At 42.9% G+C, this 16,618-nt stretch overlaps 1 protein-coding gene across 1 annotated transcript in view; it reads right to left on the bottom strand.

Annotated features, from left to right (window-relative positions):
• LOC146821903 (calpain-2 catalytic subunit-like) overlaps positions 1–16,618 on the bottom strand; it is a 221,126-nt gene that overhangs the window by 13,264 nt on the left and 191,244 nt on the right. Inside the window, exons 14-18 of the mRNA XM_085612993.1 lie at positions 16,134–16,193; positions 10,910–10,967; positions 10,185–10,249; positions 7,786–7,854; positions 6,636–6,714 (exon numbers count right to left, since the gene is read on the bottom strand). Of these exons, the coding sequence (XP_085469119.1) occupies positions 6,636–6,714; positions 7,786–7,854; positions 10,185–10,249; positions 10,910–10,967; positions 16,134–16,193 (331 nt within the window). The remainder of the gene's footprint in view (positions 1–6,635; positions 6,715–7,785; positions 7,855–10,184; positions 10,250–10,909; positions 10,968–16,133; positions 16,194–16,618) is intronic.

Here is a 16,618-nt window from a genome sequence, read left to right as displayed (position 1 = left end):
CTAAAACATAAATAAAAGGCATTGCCATTTACAATGCCAATAGCTTAAACTCGCGCAAATGCGAGACCTATTGCATTGCAAATGCTTGTTCTTGCTTACACTTACCATGCAGGGAATCTGGTCCAGGACGGAACATGCACTCATGGTGGCAGGGTGTCCGTATCAAGTGAGCACCACGACTGGGACAGCCTTTGCCATCATTTCCTCCAGGATAATGTGATCAAGTAAATGGAAATAAACACAGAAGATTAATCTGATCAGGGTCACCGGGACTTCATATCGTCTTTCAACTTTAAAAAAAATCAGGGAAACGCAGTCTTGGGAAGATATGAAAAGAACAGGATACAAACAAGATGGCCAAAAAAGTGCTTGCGTTACCCCCAAGGAGTCAAGCGAAACCGGACTTCAGAAGGCTTGATAGTGATTTGCAGATATATTCACTTGCTACGTTCAACAGAGTTAAAAAGATATGGGGTGCACGAAAACCGGCAGTTTTCGCCTCCATTCCGTAGTCTTCCTACAAAGCCGGGCCTTAGGGCAAATGTTTGTGTTTTGGCCAATAGATGCAATAACCTCTCGTTGAAATGCCAGCAATGCGACCCCTCCCCCCGCTCCACGAACGGACTGCAAGTTACACACACATTGCCCCAGTTGCTGGAGTGATCTTTGACCCCTCTGTGGACATACTTGGAGTGATAATGGCCCCTCGACTCCCTCCCCCTTGAGCTCAGCCATTAATCACATCCCAGACAAAGCATCACTCACTACTTCCTGTTTAAGTCCCCGCATAGCCCTGTGGGGAGCAGGCCTAACCTGAACACCGCCTACACAGAGACCTCTACCTCCTGTGGCCACAGAAACAGCAGCGCCGCCTTCCTAAAGGTCAATATGACAGCAATACGACCACCGCCAGCCGCGCATGTTGCATGTAATGAGTGCACCCCAAACGGCTGTAAATGAAAGAGTAATGGAGCAAGGAAGCATGTGTAGTGCATCAGTGTAAACTCTACTGCCCTCATTCCTCTCATGAAACACCACAAAAGCACATTCCTGCTATTCAAGACTGTGAAATGTCTATGCTTTATTTTTAGTTTCACTTTTTTCAGGGAGAAAAAAAAACATTCAAATCTGGGGCAAACCTTTCAACTCCGCCTCATCTGGAAGGCGCCCCATCCACAGTCACCCACACTATTCAAACAAAGAACACACCCACCCCAGCTCCTGCCTCAACCGCACTTCCCAGTGTCAACCCTTTCAATGCAGCTGTGAACACTGCTTGAATACTTTGAGGGATCCTTCACTGCTGTAACCTATTCTGTGGTTGAAAGAACATTACACCTGCTGCAGGACGTACAGTAGACTGCTCTATTGCTGTCTGCCTCCTCCCCCCGCCCGCCTCACTTCCTATCTAAACTGACTTCCCTGGTCTTGAGATACGGGTACACGGCAGGCAGCTGGACGGTGGCAGCACGCGCCATGCGCGCTCTTTAATCGTACCCTCTCGACAGTGATGTTATTTATTAGCCGCGGTGATAACCTAAGTAGTGTGGTAGCCACAGTTTGAGTTTATTTCATTACTGCGTGCACACTTGCCTCACGCACACCCTGTGTCCACAGTGGTCGAATTACAGTAAAAACACAATCTGTGGCCATTGCGCGAATGGAAAAAAAAAGTGCTTTACCAACTAATGTAGGAGACAGTGTAACGCTGCAAGTAAACGGTCGAGTCCAGATGGGCCGTCCGAAAAGGAGACAGGGCGGTAACAAAGAAGCCTCATTTACAATAACAAGCCAGTGTTTAGCATAAATGAGGACTCCAGCCAATGAAAATGATGGGAGGGGCTTAAACTCCCCTTCAGAAATCTCATTGATTACAAGATGCCTCGCAGAGCGAGGAGTGCATGCGCGCTCCAACGCTAGGCGAGACCTAATAATGACAAAACTATGCAGTAATGCTATCATAAAATGTGCAAAAGACACACACTTGATGAACGGAATGCAAAACAAATCAAAACATTCATACCCAGTCAATAGATCTGGGCTAAATCCATCATTCTTTTGTTCACCATGCCACCCCAGTTTAGAACTGAAACAGGTCCCAGGATTCTTTTTTCTAGTCTAGGGAAGACCTGGCTTGGCAGATTGGGCTGGACTGTTCCATGAGGCACAGGATCAGGACTGATTTGCATATGGCTGGGTCTGAATTGGGGTGGTGAAGTGAGCTAAAAAACGATGATGGATTCAACCCAGATCTGTGACTGGGGGTGAGTGTCTGAAAAGTTTCAGCACTCCGTCCATCATCTCTGCGTTTGCATCATAACATGTGCAGCATTATGCAGCATAATTTGCCTTTGCTTGCTCCAAAATGTAGTCAATCCTGCAGCATAATTTGGCCTACTCCTGTCGTATAATTCCAGTGGCCCTGTTTATAGTGCTAGCAGGTCCCAACCTGTGGCAGAAAGCACTGTGAATATGCAAGTCATTATTTTAAAATATTATTTCACATAGTCTAAACTAGGCTGCTGCTAAATGATGCACTGTTTGAGATAAAACAAGTTCTTACAAAATATAGTTTAGTAATCAAACTAATACAGCCATTCTGGACTGTCCCAGTGTTCTGAAGAGGAGTAACTACACTACTAGCGGAGACAACAGAAAAGGAGGTAGCAACAACACCGGGTCACTGCTTGTTGCATTGGTTCCACCACACCTCCAAAAATAAAGTGACAAGTAAATTCCAAGACTTGGGCTTACTGTTGGCAAAGAGGGAAATCACCAGCCACTGGAAATCTCAGTGGGTCCCGAATATACACTGGTGGTGGAAAGAATTCTTGAAATGGGCAGAATGCAAGGGGCGGTCAGACTGAGAACAGCGAAGAAGGATGACAGCGAAAAAGAAAAAACACAAGCGGCAGCGAGAGCATGGATGGTGCTGGTGGACCGGATAATGATTCCTGCGATCTAGGTGGATGAGGTACCGCACGGGGAGGTCCAGGGGAAAGTAGCGGAAATCCACACTCCCCGACATTGCAATCTTGAGCCAGGAAGAAACCGATGGGGAGGCAGAGACCCCTCTCCCTTCTACGATCATAGGACTACAGCTATAACGTGGCAGACGGGGGATTTTGGGCATCCTTAGTAAATCAGAGAACATGGGGATACTACAATACATGGCACGCCTGGGAGGGAGTGGGTAGGGGGAGGAGTTTGTTATATCGTATGTGACAAAATTATACCGCAAGAAGGGTAGGATGGTGTATTAAGGGAGTAGAGAGGTAGAGGTACCTATTCTAACAATCATTTGCAATGCAATAGGTCTCGCATTTGCGAAAGTTTGAGCTATTGGCATTGTAAATGACCATGCCTTTTATTTATGCGTTTGAAAACCTGCAAGCTGTGCGTAAACAAGCACTTTGTACTTGTAGTCCATGCTTATGAGAAGCAAGGCTGGCAGTCTCTTTTACTGCCAGCCTTGCTTCTCATAAGCAAGGACTATACGTTCAAAGTGCGTGTTTATGCACCGATTGCAGGTTTTAAAAACAAATTAATAAAAGGCATTGTCATTTACAATGCCAATACCTCAAAGTCTCGCAAATGCGAGACCTATTGCATTGCAAATGCTGGTTTTCTTTGTTATGCTGGGCTTCAAAACGCTAATACTAAGGGGTACCAGAGATCTGGGTTGCAGCACGGAAATATACCAGTAACCGGCTGCTGCAGAAGTGAACTCATAACTTATACGAGGGAAAGGCGTTCAGAACAAAATAGCGTGAGGGAGTTACGACGGGTTCAATGGTAACCCGGACAATGGTACCACAAAACACAAGAACTTCTAGAAATCTTCCCCTTTTGTGGCACGCATGCTGCAGAAGGGAAATAAGAGCACAAATGCAGGTCTTTGTATTGGAAGTGTTGCAGATGTTTGAGTGGGTGACTGCATGCTCCCAAGGTCCGAGGCTGGTTCATGTGCACATCATGTTGCTTTGGACATCGCTTTTTAGGGACTTTGGTGGTCAGAGGGACCCTAAAATTGCGGGTGCCAAGAGGCATAGCTGAAGCACGTGATTGTGAATAAAACACGCCAGCACACGGTTTCCTGGTCTGCGTTGGGGTTTTAATGAAGACAGGAGTTCCCCTTCGCTGCCTGTCACCGCACTCCCTTAGCGCATGTCGGGGGACCCTCTCTGTTCCTCGCCGTTCCACCGCACTATGTAAATGGGGGGATTTCAAGGAAACGCCGGCATGATGAGGCAGCTGACATGTGTTGCCCACGATCCCCCACCCTCCCCCTCTCCTCAAGCATAAAGCAGAGCCACCAGTGCGCCAGGGCAGAGAGCACTCGGTGCCGGGGATGACGCAGAAGAGGCAGCTCCCCCCAAAAAGAGTTTCAGGACAAAGATGGTGGCCACCTAGACCCGGACCAATGAATATTGTGGAGCCATTGGGAGCAGCGTAGCCCTGGCGGTGGAGTCGGCCCGGTCCCAAAATATGTGCTGTGGTCTTCTGGTGAGAGCGGTAACAGTGCGGAAGTGACGTAGCGAATATGCGAGGCTGCGTGTGGTTGGCAGGCGGTGACGTACCATGGGCTGGCACAGACGGGAACCACAGTATGGCCTGGGGAGGCATGGCGACTGCTTAGGTCAGTGCTTCCTGGTATAGCCGGTTGCAGGACTCAGCGCTTGGCGTGTGCGCATATCTCTGGCTGGACCTAGCAGGCGGCGCGCGCTAAGTGCGGCCCGGCTTCAAGTGACGGTTTCTGCAGTTGAAAGGGGTAGAGGGACACGCGAACAGGCACCATGTTCAGCTGGATGAATAAGGAGCGTGCGGAGATGCAGCGGTGGTGTGCAGCCTTTTCATGTTTGGTTTCTGCCGTGCGCGTGCAGAATCTCCAGTCCGGCTAGGCGGGGCTTAAGGGCGACAGGGCGGACATCCAAAGAAGCGGGACACAAAAGCAACGTCAATAGATCTCGCCAAGGCGAAGCAAAGCATGCGCTGCAACGCAGGCGAGACCTAATAAAAGGATTGCACGAGCATATTGTAAAAACGGAGAAGTGCGAATTTGTTGAGCAATATGACCTCAACTGCAATGGGACTTGTACAAAACCGTTAGTCTCAATGACAAAATGTTTAATAAAATTTGTTGAAAAAATTATCAAACTAATACTGCCATTTTTTTTTTAAGTGTCTACAAGCAGAGCCACTGTAATTATTCAGCAGGAGAAGGCTACATTATTCCGCAGGGTTGACTAAATTATGCAGCAAGAAAAGGCAAATTATGCTGCACAGTGTTGGACATTTTGTGGTTAGCATTACTTCATAATTTTTACATTTTAACTCTAGGTAACACTCTAGGAAAATAGTACCAGTTTAACACCCAAATACAGCAATAAGCAGCTACAAGATTACCAGTCAAAGGGCCTTTCACTGCTCCAGAACACTTTGCCATGTTTTTAGTAACTTTTGATCCGTTTGAGCTAGAATCAATTTTTTGGGGTTAAAATCTGCAGATTATGCAAAAATTATGGATTATGTAACAAATGCTATATACTCATAATTATGTGGAAAATGCTGCTGTTGCAGAAACTTATAATTCCAGTGGTCCTGGATTTAAGTGACTCGATATATTTACAGCTGGTAGGAAGGCTGGTTCCTTCTTTAACTTTCTGCACTACCACCACACCATTCCCTTTCAGGCAGAGGCAACTCAAAGTCGGCATTAATCGTTCAGAGGCAGTCTTTTTGTGATAGAGGAGTCCATGGAGTGGCAGGTAGAAGGCCAGCGGGGCCGGATTCAGATGCAGAGACCTAATCCTCTGGACACCTGGGGCCTCAGAGTAATGGTCCAGGAAAAAGAGGAAAGGAGCAAAATGCATAGATATTGTCAAAGAAATGGCTCAGAATAGAGAGCCCTGTATGAGGACTCATTTTTATGTTTACAAATGACCTGAGACAGCTTCTTCAGAGAGATACCCCCAAAAAGGGGACAATATAAGTGGCCTTTTTTTGGGGCCATTTATTAGTGTAGCAGGTTCTACTGTGAGGTGTGTAAGTGGCCACTGCCAGTTAATAATGAAGCAGGTGCAGCGGGCCCAGGGGTTCGAGGGGCCCACTGCAACTACCTTTTTTTAAGGGGTTCAGAGCAGAACATTTTGAAGACCTCTGCTCTACACTCTTGTTCATTTTTTTCCTGACATAGTGCAACATAACCACAGTATTGTTCCAATAATCTATTTCATATGTAAAAGAGAGCTCAAATGAAATTAAAAAATATTAGCCAATATACATACAACTTCCTTTCGGAAAATATTCCTTACTGAACAACCAAGTAGGACTGGTAACTGTTGGTGGATGTGCTTATGTCAAGGCGCTCACCGCCACATAAAATATCAGGTCATGCTGGAGGTTTATGTTATTAATGCTGTACAACTATTGCACTCGATCATTTTGTGTACCATTTGGTTTAGAACCTTTTCTCCAGCAGGGTTCTGTTGGAGGCAAACAAAGTAGCAAAACTGCATCTTCTACTACTTACAAGCTGTAAAAGTTGACGTTAGAATGGACGCTCTACTGTCCAAAGCACAGTTAAATGGATTTAGCATTTGTTTCCTAAACAAGTACAAGTTGTGCCCACTTGCCTGCTTCTTCTAATGCTTTCCTCATCTCGTAAGCATTCATGTTACCCGAACGGTCAACGTCAATGTTCTTGTAAATTTTCTACAAACACAAAAGATAATTTATTGGCATGGGTAAAACCTAATCTTTTCTAAATGCTTCATAACTCCATAACACGCTTACATCCATAATTCATTTTAATTTTAGTATATTACAAAACAAGCACATGCAAGCTACTCTAGAATACTACTTGCAATATATTTTTATGTTACAGAGAGGAGTGGAACAACTGACATGCAAAACACATACCTTTTATAAAATAATGGAAGGAAAGGGTAGGAAGTGATAGGAAGTATCATTATGGGTGCAGACTTACAGAGCTCTCTAAGCAAGTGGACTACAGCATAATGAAGGCTTTGAAAAGGACGATAAGGTCACAGAATTGAGAAACCTATTTGAGAAATGCTGTTCTTTGACTGGCATAGCCTTTCAGCGAATAATGCCTACAGATCACAGTATATTTATTCATTTTAGTATATGCAGAGGAAACAATCACCTATAGGAAAAGGTTCAATTTCAATATGGATCAAAGGTATGAAGGCTGTGTCAGTGCTAAAAAGATCTCTTTTTTTCTTTTTAAATGTAAGATTTGCGCATGGGCAAAGAGATGAAAGAATTCTGAACAGAGGAGCTTGACCCTGAAAATAAGTTGGGGATCCTGTCATTATGAGAGTGGGAACCATGCTGGTAATGAATGGAAACCATGCCATACATGAGTGAGGGCCATACTGATTTTGAGTGGAGCTTATATGATTTAGGATTAGAGACAAAACATGACTAGAGACATTTATGAAGGAGGCAAGATTTGTGAATTTGATTCTGGCCTACATAGCCATTGGGAAGGAGATGGAATTATAATAACTTTTTGCTAAGGTTTTTTCTTTGTGATAATTATGTTGACGAGTCTAGTATTCCCTGTAAATGTGACTGTGCATCTTTGGAAATCAATTCAACAGTAAAGAAAACATTTCTCATTGGCCAATACCACAGTCCTATTTCTCGAATACTTCAGGAGAGATAGCTTCATGAACCAAATCGTGTTAGGACATTAGTTGTGATCTAGAAACCAAAAGATCAACATAGGTCCAAATTACCATTGTCATCTTCTCTTACCTGATATTTTTGAATTTTAGACCATAGTATGTAGAACTCCTTTATCCCCAGCTTGCCAGAACCATCGGTCTGTAAGAGTTATTGTTAAAAGAAAAACACATCAAAGTGAAACTAGAAACATTGTTGTCGACCCACTTCGTGAACGAAGAAATTGTCATGGCTTCACCAGTTGCCTGGGGTTAGGGACCAGAGTTTTGAAGCTTCCTCTAGAGTTCGGAGCCTGTTTTGATCAGTCTGCTGCACCCATTGAGAGGTGGTGATGACAGACTGCCAAAATATAAGGAACCTCAGTGCTCTTTTGGTCCGGCAACAACAGTGCCTCTCCAGCTTGGTCCACGATACATGTGCACTAATATCAATTTGTGATCCGTATGTCTACTCGTACCATACAGGCATTGCTCTGTCAAGTCCTAGCTTTCTTTGGGCACAAGACGGTGATACTGGCAACTGCTGGGAAGTAACAGCAGTAGTAGTTAGGTGAAGGTCCGAAAGGCATAATTATCATCTGTCCCTATATCATGTGTGAACCGCTCTCGGTTGTTTACCAAATAATATGCATGATATAGGGCTTCTTAGCACCAGTGGTGCACCCAGGACATTTTGACACGCATTAAATATATATGATCACAGAGGGGGATGTTCCATTTAATCCAAGTTACTGTTTGATGTGACAATAGCAATCAGTCCTTGGCCATAGTTACAGAATCAAATACATTGGAGCAAAGGGCGAAAGCCAGGGGCATCTACAGAGAAACATCAGAAAAAGAAGTGAAACTATTAGCCTCTAAACTACGAATGGATCAATGCTTTTTGTTGAAAGTGTTTTTTGTTCAATAGCACACTGCTTAGAGGATTTGGGTCATTATTCCCTCAAACTCTGTATAATTTTCCCGAGAAATTAGCAATGAAGTACATATGAAATGCAAGATACATTTAAGGGAAGAAATACAAGGTTGACCATCTTCATGTTTGTGTGTGTGTTTTTTTTAAAGCAAAAGTCAACCCTAGATTAGTGGGCACAGATGTATATTTTAAACAATAAAGGCCCTGATATTTTTGCTAAAGTATGAAATGTAGGCAGCAGGAGGTTGAGAGCCTCTTCCAGATTATTTTATTTAAAATAAACAATAATATTCATTGGTCACTCTTCAAGCACATATGGCCCAGTTATTCAGCCACTATGTCGTTACGGATCAGGACAGCTTTACATTGTTTGGTTTGCTTGTAAAACTTTGTAGACAGCCATTCACCAAATTTGGCAAACATAGCCAACTAAGGTCCAACATGCCCATTTTCATGCTGTTCCATGCAGGGGGACAAGTTCAAAGGAGCGAGGAGAAGAAAGGTATTTGATTCTCATAGGAAATTTTGCTTGCAACTTCAGCAAAATCAATGATCAGAATTAGGCAATACTTGGCATGAAAACAGAACTTTACTCAAAGTGTGCTTTCATTGGTGTAGTGTAAACCCAGTGAGTAGTTTTATAGATATAAGCATTTTGTCAGGCAGGCTTTAAATGGTTATTAGTTTAGTATCTCTGAATTTAAAATTGCTATTGCTGTCAATTGCATTGACATTTTTTAACTGAATGTATTTAGGTCTATAGTATCTTGAAAATTGTGATTTTTGTGTTGTATATTCCACAGCAGTAGGTGGGCAGCATGAACTAACCCGAACCCCAGAGGAGTACTGGGGCCACTCATGTTTTTGGAGAAAACTGCAAATACTTAACCATTATTCTGTGCTTAGGAAAAAAGGCACAATTTTGAGTTAAAAATAAATACATGAATAAAAAGAAAAAAGAAAAAAATAATTTAAATTAAAAAAAAAAATAATATGAAGTAACAATCACTGAGCACAGCCAGGGTAGGTACCCACTGTGCCCTTTCAATCCGAAGGCTATAGTAATTAAGTGTTCCTAAATTCGGAGAGAATCTCCATTGTTTGCAAAATTCTTTATGCATTTTACTGCAAACCCAACAAGAAAGCAAAGTCCTACCCTTCAAATGAAAAGTTAAGCACACTAGTTGTGCTTAGGCCCACATTACAAGAAGCCCGTGATTTTTAATGTAGTTGGCATCTCCTGTGACTGGCTGCATTGAGAAACACTTGTGTCTTGCTAATACTGCAGCTCCAGAGTTTTTCACCAAGACATTTCATCTGTTCCAAGCAAGAGTGAAAAGCAGCACTCAAATGTCAAAGCATGCAAGAATCGAATCTGATGGAGAAAGATCTTGAGAAAGGGTTTTGTGGCACCAAGTGGTACACGCTGTTTTGCATGACAACGATAAAATAGCCACCGCTGCTGCACTATCTGAAGATGTTGAAGCTTCACCACACCTCACTATTTTCCATCTAACAGGCTCCTCTGTAAACAAATGTATGTATTGAAAGGATACATCAAGAAGATCAACTATGGTTTTACAGGTTTCAATGCTGAAGCCGTCCGATTTAATGTCTGGACCTGAAAGAAAGATTATTGGTGAATTTTTTTCATTGTTAAGATGGTGTTGCCATTTTGAAATAAAGCCTACATTCAACACCAACTCTTGTATCTGATTTCCCTGGATTCAGAATTTTCTTTAATGACACTGACCGCACCAGCTGCCTTATCTTCATTGCCAGAGGGGTTGTAATCCAAACTCCAATAATGTAAAAACTGCATGGGACCCTGATCCACCTTTCACAATCAGTCTCTCTATCCTAACCATTTTTTACATACCCTATTTAGGTGAATTTCTAAGGTGTTTATCAAATGTATTGGCTTATATAGCTATTGTTATTATGTAAAACATTTTTGTAATAGGCTTTCACCCCATTTGTTTGGGAAAAAATATAATTTTCAAGGAATTTGTTTGTCATCACTTTGTGTCATACTTTTTTTATGAATTATACTATGTAGAACGAAACATCATACTTTGAATTCTTATTAACTTTTCCAGTAGTAATTTCAGTGAGAAATGACTGTACATTAGTAAGAACTGTAGTGATTGGGTAAAATGCTACTATTTTTGCTTTGAAACATCTGCCTATCTTCCAATCTCATCCAACGTGGAGATCAAGGATATCATTTGACACAATAATTTGCTTGGTGTCTTGAATCATTCAATTGGTAAAAACTTACGCTTGGATATCACTCTCTTCAAAATATTGCACAGCTCGAACGCTGAGACCTCTTTGTCCTGTGGAGAAATACAATCATCAGTGACAGTAGATACAACCACTCTTAGTGCCCTGTTTGGCACTAGAACCCAGAGCTCAGGCCATCATGCGGACAGAAAACACTAAACCTTGCACCTCTCACTAATCAAACCCACCAACACCCACTTGCACACTGATAGCAAATATCCCAGACTTTTTGCCATCACCAGTGGCTCATCAGGTGTACACTATATAGCAGCACCCCAAACCTTTACTCTATTCATTTATAAAATAGTGCAGAGTGTGAAAATGGCAACACAGGTGTGGAATAACATTCGATTTTCGGAGCAAATTTTACTATAATAAGGGGCCACCTAGATGCTCTTATGTAGCAAACGTTTATTTTCATCAGCATTGCAGAAGAGACCGGAGTAAATTAATTGCACAGAGCTTAGAATCACTTGATTTGATTTGGGTATTTGTAGAGCACAACTGTCACTCCAAAAGGAGCATCCTGGCGCTGTGTGACAATAAGCAGAGGGAGATAGACAAACATGTGATGTATCTCCGTTTATACATGTGAGGAACAGAATGCGTTGGTGGACCCAAAGATCCAAGTTATCAGGGACTTTCTAAATTGAGATTCCATTAGCCGTAACTGTGTAGGCATGAGGTTCCATGCTCTGGTTCCTAGGACTTCTTCATATGGCTCATATAATTTGCTTTTATAAAGAGAGGAGGCTCCAACCTCTCAAACTAGCCTCTAAGAAAGATTCATTGACCTTCTATGGTCCCACCCTATCAACACTTTACACATGTTCCAAAGCTTCAGACCCAACCCTCCATATATGGCCGAAGGCATGGCTCATAAAACTCTTAAACAACCTTGCTGATCTTCTGCATATATAGAATTTCTATAGGTTAATTTTTCAAGAAGGGACGGCTTACCCCCTGTAAGACTTGTAGACTAAAGTTAGGATTTTGAATTTGATTCTCGGTCCCCATATAACCATCAGTTTTGGAGAGGAGAGACAAGTTTCTATCTCTTTGCACTTAACAAGGGCCGTTACAGAGCATTTTGCACTCGCTGAAATGAAATGAGAAGTTTATTCTAAAGACCCACGTACAGACTAGTGACAGAGGTTAGTCAAGGGGCTGTTGAAGCTTTAACCCATTCCTTCTGGTGGCTTTTAATTTTTATTATTATTTGATTTTTGTCTCACTATCCCTATGCAATAACTTTGAAGTTCTCCGGAGAAGGCTCTAATGGATCCATCATAGAGGTACATGTGGATCCTTTGGAGTCTGATTGTTCGGCTACAACTAATTGCAACATTTTAAAGTCATGACCCGTGGTGCCCGAACCGAAATGAATCGCATTGTTGTCCCATATCAATAAGGAGAAATTCGTAAATGTTTACAGAATTGGAAGGAGGAGTAGCATACTTCGCAACCCTACTAAACAAACAGAGGGCCTGCTACACAAAAAGCATTTTGGTTTCATAACGTAAGATTCCAGTAGTACTCCTTCATGTGCTACAAAACACCATTGACAAACACGCAGTTCAAAATCTCAACCTCTGCCTCACAATCTTTTCTGTTTGGAAATCTTTGAACCAGTGGCAGAAATCTCTGAACACATAGGAATAATAAACCTTTAAAGTAAATATAGGCAAAAGCAGGGGGGGAGTGGTGGGAACATGGGGAATAATTACTGCAAAACGGGTTCACACAAAACACCTAAAAGACAGACATTGGTTGCCTTTAACAATTGGGAATTCATTATAAACACTCCAAATCTCATACGTGTGCTTCATTTAACAGATATCCAACACCTATGGGATTAGCAAGCCTTTTTTCACTATCCCTTGGAATGCAATTTTCACTACTTCATTAGCCAAGGTTTAGTAACCTCAGTCAAACTTGGGCCCGGTGAACAATGACTATATTCCCATCAGTGCCAAGTGGGCCCATATCAAGAGGGCTATGTTAGGTCAGTGCTCGAATTTATCTAAATTCTGGTTCTTGTTGTTCTGCATTCCATAGGTATGGGCCTACAACTTCCAGAAAGTGGTTGACTAAAATGTCAAAGCACCATGAGGCTGACCTTTGGACATAGAGGTCATTGGCAGCTATTTATCTGTACTCTAGCAAATCTCTTAGAGGTATGTTTGGCACTGGATAGTTGGTAACAAGGGAAGAGGTTTCTCTAACCCCTTATCCCAACCTCCAGCAGTGACTGCCTCAAGTTGACAAGAGGCATAGGCTGATTCCTACTCTATGGGGTGGGATTCAGAGAGTTTCTAGTTTGCCTCTCGAGTGACACAGAAACACAGGGGTGGGTAACAGAGAGCTGTGTCCTCAACATCAGAGGATGAGGAGAGGTTGAATCTGAGTGCTGCATCTTAGGAGCAGTGATCCCTGAGCTTCAGAATAACTTCCTGAGAAGGTTGCAGTGGAGTAGTGTAGTGGGCTGTGGGATTTTGGATGGTTGCCAGAGAAACCTAGGTTTCTGGACAAGCAAAATAGATGGGATTAGGGAAGCCTAACTACTAACCTTGTAATTCACTGGTTCTCCTTGGCAAATTATAACTGTGCACGGACCAGGTAAACATTCCAAGGACCAAAAGAAGTAGAGTATCACCTGCCGGTGTGCAGTCCCAACAGGCTCTATCAAGACCTGCTCTTCACCTAGAAGACAGTAAGGACCAACACACTACCTTGCCTAAAAAACTACCCTCCTAAGGGTCCCTTCTGTGCCCTTGGTGCCTCTTTGTTTCTGAATGCACTTGCAGCATGTGCTTGGATTGATAGATGGTGGGGAGAAATATGGTTGGCTGAGAGCGGGGCTGGTGTCTCAACAGTCCTCAGTCAGCAATGCCAAGCAGCATCTCATCTTCCTCCTCTTCCATTGCGCGATCCTCCATTATTTATTTTCTACCCTATCCTCGACCGTTGCCTTCCTCCCCCACCCTCGGAAGAGCCGCAGGAGGGAGTTGGTTAGCTGGCCTACACTGACATCATAAACAATAATCAGTCAATTTGTCATTATATTTTTTGCCTGCCTCAATGGCATTAAAGTCAATGTTGAAGGCCATTTCTAAACTGCTGTTTTGTATGCGACAAGGTCACCAGCTTGAGCTTCTAAATATTCAAGTTTAATCTTGAACTGTCGAAAAACCAGCATAGGCCCTTTTGCTGTACAACACCCATCTGAGTCTTTGGCACTTTAGCAAGAGCCAACCCCTCAATAAACCTCTTCCAGGCTCTACCGTTTCACCCATTTCACAAACTTTGCATTTGTGTTTCTTTTTCTCTCATCAGTTTTAGCGTTCTTACCCACACGCTCTTTGCCTTATTGCACCCCCCCTATCAATTTATTTCTTGCATTCTCTCCCCCTTTATTCTCAATGACCGAGAGGTGAGGTTGGGTTCTGTAACATTCGGTGGTTGGTTGGGTGTGTTTTTTTTGTTTTTTTTAATGCATTTGGCTGGGTAATGTTACTCAATCAGACTCCTTTATATACTGCAGCACATGTATTTCTAGGGAATGATCGGGTCATGCAGTAGTTACTAGGTGCCCTTCCCTTATGCGACTGATACCTTTTGCTAGTCCTGGCTTCCTAGCCAAAAGCACTTTCAACTACACTTTCACAATTGCCTGATTAACTTCTTGCTTTCTCAAATTTGTTTGAAAATGCACCATTTGCCAAACAACCTCCCCATACGATGGTCGAGCTCGCCCGCTACGCTCGCTCGCTTCAGGTCACTCAGCCAGACATTTTATGCATCACCACTTTCAAATATCACCAGCCGCCACTAAAGCTATATAGTAGACAAAAGCCACACGTTGCAACAAGGACGTAGATAAATACTTGCTACAACTTTGTAGAAGTAGAGGGTAGAATACAAGCCTGGTAGCACAACTCTGCATAAGACTGCAGAGAACCTTGCTTTAAATGGCAGCCCAAAAGACTTCATATGGCTCTGTAGCAATTGACATAACACATGATGCGGAGGCAATGCAGGTGGTGTAGGGCTTTTGAAGCTGCCACACAAAAAAGGTATGCTCATTTTATGTGGCCTGTGCAGTCGTTCTTAAGCTTTTGATATTTTATATGCCCCTTTTCTCTTGAAAAAATGTACTTTGGAAATTAAATTTGAAACACACTATTCATATGCAATGTAAGTGCCAGACACCGCATTTGTGCTTATAGCACCAACCTTACATACAAGCCTCACACTGCTGTAGTGGACAAAGCTAATAATAATATTTCTAGATTTGTAAAGCACGACTTATCACCCGTAAAGGTTTTCAGGCGCTGGGAGCCGCCAGGGAGATTAAGTGAGCTATTGCCTAGAGTCACATGGGGCTGAACTGATATAGCACCAGGGATCGAACCATGATTCCTGCACTCCGGAGTCAGCCGCTCTGGCAGCTGCGCCACACCACTCCTGAAAAGCTCAAGTCGGATATAGCAGACACCCAAGTGACACTGTAGTTATGGAGAAAAACTGCCTAACCGTGTAACGGAAGATACATGTCTCACCATGCCACATCATACGATGACCAAGTCTATGCTTGCAGTTATTCAGTAAGAGAATGACTAATGCTGAGGCCATAGAGTAACTACTTTATACCAGCACTATGCAGTAAATGCATGCTGGACACAGCAGAGATGCAGAAGCCACATGCTGGAGACTACGGGTAAGCAAATAATCCATACAAACCACATTCTGGCGTTTGCTGCTATGAACGTGGCATTGATTGGAACTGCTGGTAGCAGAAGATGCGTGCCCAGTACTGCAGCAAAGTATGAGGCATGTCTACTACTAAAACTATGCATGAGGCACGTCATCTGGCCATGTTGGACAATGCAACTATGCACACAACGCACTTCAAATCGCCGATTTATTTGACAAAAGCAAAAATAATGGTAAAACACAAAATAAAAACGAAATGGTGTACAGAATTTGAGGCTAGAAAATGGGTGCTTCAGTGGATCAGAAAACATGGGCAGGCAAGTGGTAAATAATGCACACGTCACTGTACCTCCACACCCTCCTGTGAATGTATGGAAAGAAAAATTAGAAAATTAAGTTAGCCAAAGACTGTATACAATTTGGATGATGTCACACAGTAACAGACAAATGCTGCATGCACATGTGCACGGTAAGTGCTTCACCAGATTCCTGATTTTACTTACCTCTCCAGCTAATTGCTGAAACAGCCTTTGGAAATTGTCATCGATTTCATCTGTATTGACCTAAATTTCACCAGAGAAAAGAACACAAATTAAAAAGAAGCAAACAACTTAGACAACTCTTGATGAGAACCTTCCCTGACACTGGGGGTGGGAGGAGTGGATGTGACCCTCTGACAGTCATCACTTGCACCTTATTCATTCCCTTCTCTCGTCTTATCCCTTAATTCCATCCTATCCATTACTTGCCTTTTCTCCTGCACTCACTGCTTTTTACTTCTATATTGTTTGACTTCTTTCCCTCTATGGTTCTATTCCATGCTCTTTTGTGCCTCAGACAGCTAAAAAAAAATCCCTTATATTGACAGGGGACATTACCAAGATGAATGGCTGGGTCACTGTAAACTCGGAACTTGACTAAGGCAATGTCCTGATCTGGGGTCTTTGTCCAACATTATCTTATGCAAATTTGTAGAGCGCATGGCTAC

Source organism: Triturus cristatus, chromosome 6 (genome assembly GCF_964204655.1).
Source record: "Triturus cristatus chromosome 6, aTriCri1.1, whole genome shotgun sequence".
Taxonomy (NCBI): domain Eukaryota; kingdom Metazoa; phylum Chordata; class Amphibia; order Caudata; family Salamandridae; genus Triturus; species Triturus cristatus.
This window is presented reverse-complemented; position numbering and strand designations above follow the sequence as displayed.